The sequence below is a fragment of the Sciurus carolinensis genome, chromosome 12 (assembly GCF_902686445.1).
Source record: "Sciurus carolinensis chromosome 12, mSciCar1.2, whole genome shotgun sequence".
Taxonomy (NCBI): Eukaryota; Metazoa; Chordata; class Mammalia; order Rodentia; family Sciuridae; genus Sciurus; species Sciurus carolinensis.
This window is the reverse complement of record NC_062224.1, coordinates 82,376,534-82,390,854: the sequence shown is the minus strand read 5'-3', so window position 1 is coordinate 82,390,854 and position 14,321 is coordinate 82,376,534. Positions and strand designations below refer to the sequence as shown.

At 53.4% G+C, this 14,321-nt stretch overlaps 1 protein-coding gene across 1 annotated transcript in view; it reads left to right on the top strand.

Moving 5' to 3' along the window:
- Nucleotides 1–14,321, top strand: part of Mfsd4a (major facilitator superfamily domain containing 4A) — a 29,418-nt gene that overhangs the window by 1,372 nt on the left and 13,725 nt on the right. Inside the window, exons 2-6 of the mRNA XM_047520663.1 lie at nucleotides 8,921–9,119; nucleotides 9,814–10,074; nucleotides 12,447–12,615; nucleotides 13,009–13,124; nucleotides 14,102–14,275. Of these exons, the coding sequence (XP_047376619.1) occupies nucleotides 8,921–9,119; nucleotides 9,814–10,074; nucleotides 12,447–12,615; nucleotides 13,009–13,124; nucleotides 14,102–14,275 (919 nt within the window). The remainder of the gene's footprint in view (nucleotides 1–8,920; nucleotides 9,120–9,813; nucleotides 10,075–12,446; nucleotides 12,616–13,008; nucleotides 13,125–14,101; nucleotides 14,276–14,321) is intronic.

Genomic DNA, 14,321 nt, shown 5'->3' with positions numbered 1-14,321 from the left:
AGCAGGCAGCTGGTCTGGGAACAAAACCACAGTTAGGCTATCCCTGAGAAACCTCTGGAGGGGCCATTCTCCTAGAGGTGTGCAGAAGGGTGAGTTTTCCTATGCACCTCACTTTCAGAGTCCCTGGAGGGGAGGAGCACACGTGTCAGTGCAGGGGACCCTAGTTGAAGCCACCTAGACTTACCAACATTAACAATGAGAAAGCAAGTAGCCCCATTTTCCCCCAAACCCTCTTTACACCAAAGAATTCTGCTTTTAAGGACCAAATCTCAGCAGGTGTGGTAGGGCACACCTGTAATCCCAGCTACTGAGGAGGATCACAAGTTTGAGGTTAGCCTGGGCGACTTAGAACCTGTCCTAAAATTAAAAGTAAAAAGGGGGCTGGGAATGGAGCCCAGTGGTAGAGTAGCCCTGGGTTCAATGCCCAGTTCCCCCACCCCCCCAAAAAAGAAATCAAGTCTCCTATGTACACCACTGGTTTGTGTGGGTTTGGAGACTGGATGTGTAGGAGATGCAGATTTCAAGAAAAAGCTCAAGTTCCATTCTGCCTAGAAATTTAATCAGAAATGAAGAGAGAGTATCTCTAAGTCTGAGAGGTGTTGTGTTTTCAGTATTTTGACTTGAGAGCTTTCTTACCGGGAATGTTTTAGGAACATGTATAGTACAAAGGACAGGAAGGGGAAAGAGCATAATTCTAAGTGACAGGTTGGCAGGCCTGCTTTTGTGACGGGAGCAGAGACACACGCCCAACTGAGCCTTCTCTTCCTGGCTAGTTTTGTGCATCCCTAAGGGGTTTTACTCAATGGGGGCTCTGGATAAGCAACAGAGAGGGTCCTGCAGAGAGAACTGACTCACAGAAAAGAAAGTCAATAATGATAACAATCATATTTAACTTTACTCCATGCCAGGCACTGTAAGTACTTTACTTGTATCTGCCTATGTAATTTTTACCACAACTCTGCAAAATAGTACTTTATCTCCATTTCATATATGGAAACTGAAGCACAGAGAAGTTAAGAAACTTGGCCCACATCACACAGTTATTAAGAAGAGATGTAGCCAGAATTTGAACCTGGGTATTTGTCTTTGGAACCAATACTTTGGCAATGGCTTTATGAGTAGTCAATTTCAATTCTCTAGAGAAGGCATAGGCATGGGATGAGTATTCCTGTGGGTCTTTATGGGCCGGGCATTTCTGAACTCTGACAGCTCTTGGGAAGCCAACAGTGGCCCCCTGCGGCTTCCTGCTGGGATCTTTGAGAATGAGGTAGGTCTTATCTGTGGTTCAAGTTTAAATTCTGAACTTCAGTCCTCCTACTCCAAACACAAAATGTCACAAAGAACTCTTTCCTACAGTGAAAAGCAAAAAAGCAGACTTCCAGTAGAAATGGGGGGATGCCCCAGGGGTTACCCCAAGTGTCATCAGTAGTGTCCCTGTACCAAGCTCACTCGGGGTAGTTCTCATTGCAGCCCCCGACCCCCAAATACACAATGCCTGCCCCAGCCTCTAACGCTGCCACCACAGCCTCGCCTCAGTGGAAAGGCTAATACCCCCGCAAGTGCCTTTTCAGCTTAAGTGATTACCAGCCAGTGCGCCAGGCTGGTGCTCAGGAGTGGGAGATTCGTTTAGCAAATCTTCAAGGGCCAGCTGTTGCGAGGGTGTGGGGGAGAGTGACAAATGACACATCAGAGAGTCAGGCAGCACCTCCTCTGAGGTTCTGCACAGGGTCTGCCTACTACTTAGCCCATACTGAGGGCCCTGGGCTGGAGGGGGCTTCCGGGTGCCTCCCTAGGGAAGGCAGTGGAGGGGTAGCGCCTGCCCTGCGGAGCTGGGATGCTCGGTGCTCCAGGCAGCCCCAGCCTTTCTCTGTCTCTGTCTCTAAGGCTTCTAGCATAAACAGTCCTTGAAAGAGGCCTTGAAGAGGGGTGCAGTGGCAGCCAGAAGAACCTGAACTAGCCCTTCCTTAAGGGAAATCTTGCTTAGCACAAGAAGGAAATCCTTCAGAAGAGAGAGACCAAAAGCCACCCTGTTGGCAGGTGAAGAGGCATGTGCTGTATCACACAGGACAGGGAAAGGGCATTTAGACAGAAGGCACGGGTTCTCTCTGGTTTCCTGGGGACCTGTCCAACCACCCTGGGCAGCTGGGAGACTTCTCTTATCTTGGAGTTATTGGGGCAGATAAATGACTTTCAGAGCTTTCCTAGACTTTCTCCAGCCTCCTTTGGCCTCTGCGCTGTCAGTGCCATCTGAATTGAAGGTTTGTTGAAGTCTTCTCCTTGCCCTATTCACTCCTGCCTCAGCCATCTCCTCTCTTCCTCTCTCTCTCTCTCTCTCTCTCTCTCTCTCTCTCTCTCTCTTCAGTTCCTTCTAGTCTGCAAGTCCTGCCCTGCCCCAAACCCAGCTCTGGCCCTCCTCCTGCCCCTTGTATCACACCCATTCCTCATACCCATTCAAGTCATTCTGAGACCTGGCTCCCTGAGGTCCCCAGAACACAGTCCAATCCAGTTCTCCTCTCTGAGCTGGGCTCTGGTTGACCTCCCTTCCTTCTGGCCTGTCCCTTCAGAACGTCTCTACCTTTCAGCATGCCCTAGATCCATGCCCGAGCCTACTGGGAGCCCAAATACAGTTCTTGTTTGAAAACCTACCTCGACATGGAGTCCCCATAGGACCCGGCAATTCCCCTTGTAGGTATATACCAAGAGAAACGAAAGCATGTATCCGCACAAAAACTTGCATATGAATGTTTGTAGTAGCATTATTCATAATAGTCGATAAGTGAAAATAAACCAAATACCCAAGAGTAGATGGGTAGATAAAGAAGATGTGGTATGGGGTACCATACAGCCACCATGCCAAGTGAAAGAGACCAGTCACAAAAGACCATGGAGTATGTGATTCCACTTATGTGAAATGCCCAGAATGGAAAATGTCGTTCCAGAACATTGGTCAGTAGTTGCCTAGGGCAGGAGGTGGTGTGGAGAGGGGTGGGGGTGATTGCCAATGGGCATGGGGTTTCCTTCTGAGATGACCAAAGTGGTGATGGTGCCACAACTCAGAACGTGCTAAAACCCATGGAACTGTAACCTTAAACGTACAACTTTAAGCCACGTGTGGTGGCACACACCTGTAATCCCAGGTACTCAGGAGGCTGAGGCAGGAGGATCACAAGTTCAAGGCCAACCTGGGTAGATGAGTGAGATGCTGTCTCAAAAAATTTTTTTAAGAAAAAAGGTGGGTGTAGCTAAATGGCAGGACATTTGCCTAGCATTTGCTAGACTTTGGGTTCAGATCCCAGTACCACACACAAAAAAATGTTGAACTCTATGGTATATAAATTATATATCAATTATTTAATTTAAAAAAATCTCAAAAATCATCCCACCCATTAATTCACCCATTCAACCTTTGTCTCTTGAGCCAGATCCTGTTTCAAGGGTGAACATGCCAGCCAAGGCCTCTGCTTTCTTGGAGCTTATGTTCTGGAGGGCAATTTTAGGTAGTGAGATAAAGGAAATGAAGCAGGACAGGGAGGGAGAGTGGCAGAGATGGAGGCTATTTTAGCTAGGTGCTCAGAGAAGGTCTCTCTGAGGAGGGGACATTAGAGCCAATGTCTGAATGACAGGAAATAGCCAGACATGCAAAGAATCGGGCTGGGGGTGACCCTAGTCGACAGATGCAAGTTCAACCAAGGTCTAAGGTGCACGTCCTTTTGGCCCAAGCACCCCAGTCTGCCCTGCACAGAGACATTGGCATGCACAGGGTGCAGCCCTAGCCTGAGTCCAACAGGACAGTCCTGTCTGAGATTGGGATCTCCCCACAGACAGGCTTGTGTGCCCCTCTTCTGACTCCCCCCAGCCTAACCCTGGCCCCTGAGCAATGTGAGATGTGTATGTGGAACCTGGGGTGACTGAGCGGGAGGGGAGCCTCCTCTTTTCTTCGCCATCCGTCTGGCCTGAGATAGAATCACTAAGCTGTCCTAGCTCCTCAGGGGTGCCCTGCCTCCTGCTTTCTGGTCCCTGGACCCCATGCCATCTCATTCAGGGGCTATCTGCCCCTTTTGGGGTGCACAGGGGCTGGGGACATCACTACTTCTGATTCCTCTACAGTTCTGCTCTCCTTCTTCCCTGGTCCTTCAAAGAAGGAAACGGTCCAGCTAGGCAGGGAAGGGGGAAGGAAGATGTCCTGTATCCTTGCTGTACCGCGGGAGCTCCTGAGCCAGTGAATGTCAGTGCCGTCAGGTCCTGGGGCTGCCCAGGTGGCATGGGGCTGGGTCTCAGCAGCATTCTTCCTCACCCTGGGGTGGAGGGTGAGAATGGGTGACTGGCACCTCACTGCCCAGGCCCCTTCCTGTTTGGAGCCATTCAGAACCTCCTGTTTGCACAGAACCAGGTGAGCAAGGGCAGGTGCCCAAAGCAGGGTCACATGCCTATCTGGGTAAGGCAGAACATCTGGACTGAGAGGGGTCAGCAATGTGCTCAAGGTCACACGGCAGACACAGCCAGGCAGGCACCCCCAGCAGAGCCACAACCAGCTGGGGAAGGGAGGACCCTGGCTTCTGCCTACCCCCCCCCTCCCGCCGTTTGCACCCTCTGTGTGAAGCCATCGACAAGCGGCTTGGTCCTTGCTCAGGCACAGTTTTCCGAGACTGTCTAGGCTGTTTTCTTGGTTTCCCTAGAAACATTGGTCTTTTGGGGGAATAAACCTCCTCCTCTGATAGGCCAGAGTCAACCTCTGAACCCAGGGCCATGGGAGGGAAGGTCAGTAACACAAGGTTGGTCTTTGCCTCAGTTGAGCCCCAGGTCCCAGCTCTGCTCTACTGCATGCTCTTCTCCTGCCCAGGCCTCCGCGTCCTGATCTGTATCATGTGTAGGTCTCTTAGGTCCTTCCTGCCACTCTAGCTGGGATGTTGTGTAGGGGTGGGTAAGGAACAAGGGACAGTGTTGTGTCCCTCTCACACATCCTGGACCATAATCCTGGGGTTGTGGCAGAGGGTGTTGCTGCAGGTGCAGAGGTAGGCTTGGGGGGACACCAGGAGCTGGCGCTGGTCTCTGCTCTTTCTGCTGAGCACAGTGCTCTGAGCCCAGCATGCTCTTTAGGGACGACTGCGGGGGTGGGGTGAGCACTGCTCAGCAGCCTTGGAGGAGGCTGAGGCAGAGGGAACCTGAGGCTCAGAAGGCCAAGTGCAAGTGACTTGCCCCAAGCCATACCCTGGGAAGGGCAGGGGTGGCCTAGAAGGTACTATGCTGATTACAAATTCTACCACATCCTCGATGCCAAAACTCTTTTGATATTATTACTCCACAATTTCCAACTACCCACATTCCTGGAAGAGGGATTGACCAAACCATTTAAAACAGGTAATAAATATCTTTCAGTCTGGTTCTGGGACATATCTGGGACTTCTTTTTTACTTGGCAACAATATATCATTTGCAAGAAATTTGTTCAGGCTGATTTTTTGGAATGCTCAGACTCAGCTCTGCTGAAGTAACTATGGAGGGTGGGCTGTATGGGATCAGAAAACAAGATTTCCTGTGATACATGTGTCCCCATTTATTGAGAATAGGTCTCAACCCGCAAGAACCCAGGCCCAAAGTGGGTTTGTCCCTTCCAGCCCCAGCTACAGGTATCAGACTCAAATCACAGCCTGGATCCGGTCAGGAAGCCCAGTGAGGGCATTTCTCCAGGTTTCTTCTGTCACTGGCCCCGGGGACAAAAAAAAAAAAAGCCCCCTGTGAACATTTCATGTTTTTCTTAAGAGCGACAAAGTGAGCCAGATGTGGTGGCTCACAGCTGTAATCCCAGTGACTTTCGAGGTTGAGGTAGGAGGATTGCCAAGTTAGAGGCCAGCCGAGCAACTGAGGTTGCAGCACAGTGGTAGAGTGCTTGTCTAGAATGTAGGAGGCCCTGGCTTCAATCTGAAATATTGGAAGAAAAGAAAAGGAAAAAGAAAGGAAGGACAAGGTGAAAGGGTACAAATGGGACAGAGGAGAGGGGCCTGGGCAGGGGAGCCCACTCTGTGGCCAACCTTCCCCAGCCCCTTCCCTTCTCCCGGCTCTGCCGCTGTTCCTTCCTGACAATCCATCCCTATGTTATTCTTTATCTCTCTGTCACCGTCACCCCCATCAAATAATCTAATAAGACTCCTACGACCGCCTCCAGGCAGTTCTTTTCCCCAGGACATCCCATGTGGGGTGGGAGGGAAGCCCTCAGGCACTTTCCCATTTCAGTAGCACCATCCAGGAGCCTGGACCGAGCACCTGCTCAGGACCACATGTGGTGACAAGCATGGGTCCCCAGTGAACAGGCTGCAGCGGGAAGCTTGCCACAGGGCCAGCATTGCAGTCCTAGGCATTTGGAGCTGCGGAGACACCAGCAGGCACATGTTCTGGAGACTCCTGACTACTCCCCGTTGGTTCCTAAGCCTGCCATTCAAGACTCGGAAGAATCCAGCTTCTGCTTTCCGCTGGCGCTCCACCCCTGCAGCACGGCTGGTTCGGTGGTCCAACACCTGCCCTTTTATACACGGGTGCACGTACACAGACACACACTCCTCCATAGAGAAACAGCCGGGAATTGGGAACATAAAGTCAGAAGACCTGCGCTGGAGTCGGGCTCTGTCAGCTACTTTCTTAGCTGGGTTTACCATGGGTCAAATGGGCAGGAGGATCACAAAGTCAGCTGCACAGTTTCTTCATGTCCACTGAACGTCCAGGACAATGTAAACAAATTTTAGTTGTTCTCTTATAAATTGTAGCTAGTGATTATCCATCATTTCTTTTCCCACACCTCCCAAAGTTCTCTCCCATCTCAGTTTACTGATCCCAGGTCTTGTTCCCTCAAGACCCGACAGGACCCCTTTCGTGGTTGGTTTTTGTGTTGTGGTGCTGAAGATGGAAACTCACGCACGCTAAGCATGTGTTCTACCATTGAGCTGCACCCCAGTCCTCACTCAGGATTTTTAAGGCAATGATGAGAATGTGTTCTTTTTTTTTTTGGTACTGGGGATTGAACCAAGGGACACATAAACACTGAGCCACATTCCCTAGCCCTTTTTAATATTTTAGAGACAGGGTCTCACTAAGTTGTTTAGAGCGTTATTAAGTTGCGAAGGCTGGCTTTGAACTCTTGATACTCCTACCTCAGCCTCCCCATCGGTTGGGGATTAGAGAGTATTTGCATTTGGAACAACTCTGCTTTACCACTGAGTCGGGGGTGGGGGTGGGGTGGAAAGGTCATGTGCTGTGTTCTGGGGTCTATGCAGGGATGCTTGAGGTGCCCATAGGAGATCCTCTTGCTCTCTCTGAAGTTGCCCACCCGGGAGTTTGCCTAGTCTATTTTGTCCAGCAAAAAGAAGGGGGAAAAGTGAGCGAGTCATTTTGAGAGGCCCGCCATTGTTATCAGCCCACAGTGTGCATTAGCAATCCCTCTGAACTGGGCGCCAAGAGCAGGCAAATGAGATGTGGCCGTGGCAGCGCAGGAAGCAGAAGCACACGGGAGCACCGTTAATAGTCACAGTGAGGTGGCAGGGGCAGCCTGGCAGGCTGGCAGGGCCAGAGACTGTCTGAGCAGGGGCCCCAGGGAGATCCAGAGGAGTTAGGAGGGACCTGAACGGGCCTCCCCCGCTCAGAGCCTTCCTTCCCTCCACTTCCTCCTAACATAGGCCTTCAAGTGGCATCCCCCCTCCCCCGCCCACCCGCCAGCCGCCCTGAATTCTGAGCTGGGAACAGTCTAGGGTCATGAACAGTAATCTCCCCAGCAGATCAGCCTGGAAACAAGAAATGAGAAAATAACAAAATAAGGAACTGCTGCTATCAGCAGAGCTCTTCTGATAAAGGATTTAATCAGATATGGGGCCAGATGACAGGACCGAGAGCTAAAAGGGTCAGAGGCAAGCTCTGGCAAAAGACGCAGCCTGCGAGGTTGCTGGGGGCCTCCCCAGTCTCTCCAGCGTGCTGGAAGCACAGAGGTCTTCTTGCACTCACACCTACACCCCATCTCTCTAGCTTTTCGTAATCTGAGAAAGTTCATCCACAACCTTCCAGAAACTTCTTGCTGCCCAGGCTTCTCCCTCATGTGCCCACACGTGTTACCTTTCAGACTGGTCCCTGAAAATAGAATCTTTAGTCCTTTTTCTGAAGATCTGGTTATTGGACAGAATGTCCCCAGAGACAGAGCCTTAGAGGCTCCATTTATTCGTTCTTTCCTGAGGGAACAGGCCCTCTGCACGCCTGCCACAGGCTCTTCTGTTACCGGAAGACCAGGAGGATCACCCAGGTCACAACTCAGACTGGTTTCAGTAGGGATGACCGCAGGTCCTTCTCTCCTCCCTTCTAGACAGTTGCCAGGCACAGAGCTCGTGACCTGTGCCACCTGAGAACCACCAAGTGGCCTAAACACCAGGTCTGTGCCTGGAATGAAAAGCCCCCTGCCCATTCCTGTGTGGAGTGCACACCTTTCCCCTGGGCAAGAGGCGGCTCAGCTCGGGGACTTCCGGTTCAGGTCCCAGCCTTGGTCCCACTTTGGGCTGCAGGTATATGGTGCCCTTTCCTCACGATACTCAAAGCAGCTTGCCTAAGAGGGATGGGAGATAGTTTTGCATAAAATTGTTTATCAGTAAACAATTTAAGCAACTTGAAATTGTTTATGAGTAAAATCACAGCCATCCGTCTTCTCCCACAGTCTCGAAGTCCTCACAGCACCCTGTGAGGTAGGGGTTGTTCTCTGGGGAGACGGGCACATTCAGCAGCTTGCCCGCACGCACAGGTAGCCAGCCAGGAACTTCCTCAGCTCCCTTCTACTGGCAGATGGGGAAATGCCAGGGCTTTTCAAGGCCACCCAGCCAATGAAGGACAAGGAAGCGGGTACCCTGCGGAAGGTTCTGGGCCCCTCCACTGACTCCACTCCTCCCTTGCCCCAGCCTGGCCCAGTCCTTATGGGCCCTCTTCACCTCTACTCTGGCCATCTCACTGGTGTTTGCCGTCATCCCTTTCTGCCGAGACGTGAAGGTGCTGGCCTCGGTCATGGCGCTGGCGGGCTTGGCCATGGGCTGCATCGACACGGTGGCCAATATGCAGCTGGTGAGGATATACGAGAAGGACTCGGCCATCTTCCTCCAGGTGAGTCCAACCAGCAGGCATGGGGTTGGGTGGTGGGTGGGGCACGAGAGCTCCCTGTGCCTGGTCTTTCTCTGCCAGCCTCCGTCCTGAGGATCTTTTCCCCTGGGCAAGGGTGGTGACTCAGCCCAGAGTGACCACTTACCAGCCAGCCACCCCTGCAGTCACTCAATACCCTGGGCTTGGGTTTCCTCATCTCTGAAGTGGGTAATGATCCATATCTGCCACGCAGGGTTGTCACAGGAACCCCAGAACTAAGGAGAGAAAGGATGCTGGAGGGCCAGCCATGGCTCTCCTGCCTCCTCCACCTTCCCTCGCTCCTCTTCCCATTTTCTTCTTTCTCCTCCCAGACACCCGGATCCCATCCAGCGCTTCCTTTCACTGTGACCCCCTTCCCTGTGGGGTGTTGCCTGGTGGATTCAACAGCCCCAGCTGGGGGTTAGGATAGGAGAAGGAAGAAAGAGAGGGAGGGAAGGGATTAGCCTCTGTCCCCCAGGTCATCCCAGCCCAGGGGTGGTGAGAGCCGGGCTCCATCCCCACCCTCCTTCACCTTTCCTGTTTCCCAGTCCTTCCTCCCTACTCTGGGGCCAGGCAGGGGCACCAGGTGTGGTCAGAGGGGAAGGTGCCAACCTCTGAATGCAAGTTCAGGCCCCGGCTTCGTGGACCAGAAGACTGAGTGGTGCCGATCCACCCACAGGTGCTCCATTTCTTTGTGGGCTTTGGTGCTCTGCTGAGCCCCCTGATCGCAGACCCCTTCCTGTCCGAGGCCAGCTGCTTCCCTGCCAACAGCACAGCAAATACCACCTCCAGAAGCCACCTGTTCCATGCCTCCCGGATCCTGGGCCCGCACCATGCAGCAGCCCAACCTTGGTCCAACCAGACGGTCCCTGGGCTGCCTCCAAAGGGCGGGGCCGAGGTTCGAGTGTCCTATGCCTTCTGGATCATGGCCCTGATCAATGTGAGTGTCACTGGGGCAGGCTGGGGGAGGGACAAAATGACCTCTGAGGGGCCCTGCCTATGGTGGAGGCAGAGCAGAGACCACTCCCTTGTGCCTAGTCAGATACCCAGTTTCTACTGTGGCCCCAGACAAATCAGCCATGACTTAGGTCTTCATCTGGAAGCCCCCTCTGGTGCTCTGCAACCCAAGAGGATCCCCATAGTATCCCCTGTGGAGCAGAGGACAGGCCCCACCCCCACCCCACCCTTCCAGACTTGGGAAAGACATTCCAGAACACCAGAGCTGCCTGATCTTCTGGCTCAGGCCCAGCATGGAGCCTGGGATGGGAAGTGTCCCAGGTGGTCACTGGCCTGTCTATGGGACAGGGACCCTGAGTGGCTAGTCAGGGTGTAGAGCCTCTCTCTGAACTAAGCAGGGTTGGCCCTTGAGAAACAGCAGCTGCTCCAGAGCCTCAGTGACACTGTACATGGTAGCACTGAAAGTGGCCTTTGAGATGCTCCAGCTTGCCTCAGCCTCTGATTAGGGGGTAGTAAGAGGCTCAGTGGGGCTGGAAGTTCCCAACTCCCAGCAGAGACCTACTGCCCGTCCCCATAATCACTATGACTGTGTACCTTCCTTCCCTGACTGGAATCTCCTCGGGGGACCTCAGCAACACATCCCTCGCCCTCTACTTCCTTTTCTGGTCATGTTGTCCACTGTTTAGGACCAATGCAGCTGTGGACCTGTGTCTTCCAAGGGGCACCTGTGAAGGGAAGGCTCTAGGCTGGGACACAGCAACCAGGGAGCCAGAGGGCCCTGCCTGAGCCTGGGGTCTGTTCTTCTTGACCCGTGAGGTACAGACTGGAGGGAGTTAGTTTACTGCAGGATTTCTGGACTTTTCGCTTGGTTTATGTCTGAAACAGTCCGCCACTGAAGAGAATCCAGCCATGCTTGCGGGTGGACACGCCCCACCTGGCGTTAGCAGGTATTAGCAGTCTTTCAAGGTGGTGCTGCCTTCCCTGAATAGGATTCTTATAAAATGGGGTGCATTCCTGCCAACGGTGCCAGCCAGCCCTCTGAAGGCTCTCCCAGTACCTACCTCCCTGGAAAGCCCCACCTGAGCCATCACGCCTAACTGCCGGCTGTTTCCCCTTGGCCTTCACCCAGGCATTCTGCCACTGTAGGCCTCTCTGTGTGTTTCCTGTTTCCCCCAGCAGACTGGAGGAAGGGCCGTGTCCCCCCATCAGGCTTGGGACTCCCTGAGGGTGGGGGCTGTGTCTCTTCCCACTCAGCTGCCAGGAACTGTCTGACCTTGACTTGCTTTTGAGTACGCAGAAAGTCTCTCAAGGTCACCGTAGGGAGGTGTCAGTAGGGATTGGAGTGGATTTTTTTCTTTCAGGCTGGTGTAAGCCGGCCTGCCTGGGGAGGGCGAGGGACTGCCCCCAGAGCAGCACCAAGCTGGACTGGCGTGCTCACTGGCCTCCAGGAGCCTGCAGCTCCTTCCTCTTCTCCTTCCAGAGCAAAGCAGGAAGGCAGCAGTAGACTTGCTAGGGCACTTCCTGGCAGGGAGGGTGGTTAGACCCAGGCAAGGGCACCTGAGGGAGGTGGTGGTGGCTTCTCCAAGGCAACCTCAGAAACAAGAGACCTTTCCCGTCACTCTGGGGACCTCAGCTAGGCCCTAAGTGGCTAGGTGTAAAGAACAGAGAACTGAACACTGAGCTCATAAACATGGATTTGTCAGTCAGAAAGAGATCATGTCTGTCTTTTCCAGTTTAAACAACAAGCCCCTGAGTAGAGCTCAGTACCCTGCTGGTCATAACTCCACCTGGGCAGCCCTTGAGGTGGAGACGGTGCTGGGCAGAATCCAGATGCCAGGTTCCAGTCTAGCTCTGCCCGAGCCAGCTGTGTGACCCTGACTTCCCTCTTTGGGACTCTAGTTCACTTCCAAGGTCCCTTCCAGTCCTAACAAAGGGATAATTTTGGTCCTCAGTTGTCCCATCTGGAAACCCAGCAGGGATAACAGTCCCCATTTTATGGAGATGTGAAGGATGGACAGAAGCAAAATGCCTTTGTACGTAGTCCAGGGAGCGAGAGGTGCTTTGCTGCAGCCCTGCTCAGGACAGGATGCCAGCGACAGTCACACTTCCAGGCCCAGTGAGAGTCCTGGCTCTGGAGGACTCTCTTCTCAGGGAAATGGGCACGGTTAAGGCTGGAGAGCAGTGACCCCAAGCCTGCACCCAGTCAGCCACCTGGTTCCCCTTGGAAAGGAGCCCTGTTCTCCCAGGACTGAGCAGAGCAGCCTGTGCAGGGTACCGCGTGGAGGGGTGGCAGCAGGCCGGCGTGGGCAGGGGAGCCTCTGTGGCAGGGCTGTGCTGACCTCTCCTGCCCCCCAGCTTCCAGTTCCCATGGCAGTGCTGTTTCTGCTGTCCAAGGAGCGGCTGCTGACCTGCTTCTCTCAGAGGAAGCCCTTGCTCCTTCCTGCAGACGAGCTCGCCCTGGAGACCCGGCCTCCCGAGAAGGAAGATGCCTCCTCACTACCCCCAAAGTTTCAGCCACACTCAGGTGAGACTCCCAGACTCATGTGGAGGCTTCCCTGGTAACCCCTTCCCCAGGGGTGAACCCAGATCACATGATCAGAAAAAACCCTTTGACTCCAATAGTCTTCTGAGGCAGGAGATGGAGCAACCTGGCCAAGAGGACAGGGAGGGCAGACTTTTGACTCTACTGTCCATTCTACTCAACCCTGCCTTTGTTACCTTGGGCAAGTTACTTGACTTCTCTGAACTTTGGTTCCACCAGGACTAGGAGAACAGGGGATGTTCCTAACAGCTGGCTGAAAGCTGGGACAGGTGGAGGCAGGAAAGAGCCCCATCCTGCCAGCTACCTCCTCTGGGCGTGCAGAGGGAGGGGGGGCAGAAGCCGAGCCTCACCCCTCTCTTCCTGCGCCTCCTCCAGGGCACGAGGACCTGTTCAGCTGCTGCCAGCGGAAGAACTGCCGAGGAGCCCCTTATTCTTTCTTTGCCATCCACATCACAGCAGCCCTGGTCCTGTTCATGACGGATGGGATGACGGTGAGCCTGCCTCCCAGGCGCTCCATACTGGGAGGCTGCACCCCGACACCCCCGTCTGGGGATGGCGAGAGCGAGGCGCATCAAGGTTCCTGGAGACCTTCAGGAATGGTTCCTGCAGAACCATTGATCCAAAAATTTAAACTTTTAAAGTCCTCAGGGAGACGGTCCCCAGGTCACTCACAGCATTGGTACCATGGACTTCTGTCCTGGCTGATTATACTTATTTTTGTCAACTCTAGACAGGGGCCTAGATGGTTTTAACCTATTATAGGTGACCCACTTTTTTTTTTTTTCAAAGAGGTGGCCTGGTTCCCCTCTTAGAGGCCATGCCACGTGAGCTCTGGGATCCTTGGCTTCTTGGCCTGTGTTGCAAACCCAGCTTCTCAAGCCAGTGCTGTAAACAAGCCATAGGAAGGGCTCAGGCCCAGCTGTTCATCCCATCAGTGTGACCTCGGTTATGCTCTTTAGTTCCTTTCTCCACAAATATTTTAAGAGTAGATTAGCACAGTTCGGAATGGCTGATTGATGGACTGGTTGCAACAGGGAGAATCCTCCAGACAGAAGGCCCTGAGACACTTAGATGACCAGGTAGACAGTACTCCTGACAGACCTGGTTGACTTCCAACTCTCGGGGTGACCTGGGACAAGTCATTTTTGTCTTATCTCTCATCTATAAAATGAGAAACTTGTGTATACCTTACTTTTAGCTAAGGAGCAGTGTCCATCTGCTCAGGTTCCATGGGGACACTCTATGGAGATCCAGAGACACCTCTTGGGAACCTCTGGGTCTCTGCAGGTGTGGCTATAAGCCAAGGCACCCAGGTTCTGTCCTCGGCTCGGGCCTGAGTGTGCTCTGTGGTCTTGGCTCCAGGGCGCCCCCTGCAGAGCCTCTGGAACAGGGCCGGTCAGTCCTGTGCTCTCCGGAGGCCCGCCCAGCCTGGACAGCAGTGTGCTCAGCAGGCCTGCTCTCTCCACAGGGGGCCTACTCGGCCTTTGTGTATAGCTACGCAGTGGAGAAGCCGCTGTCTGTGGGACACAAGGTGGCAGGTTACCTCCCCAGCCTCTTCTGGGGCTTCATCACCCTCGGCCGGCTCATCTCCATTCCCATCTCCACAAGAATGAGGCCCGTCTCCATGGTCTTCATCAATGTGGTAAGTGACGAAGCAGTCTCCTTCTCTTCTTCTTTTTTCTTTTGGG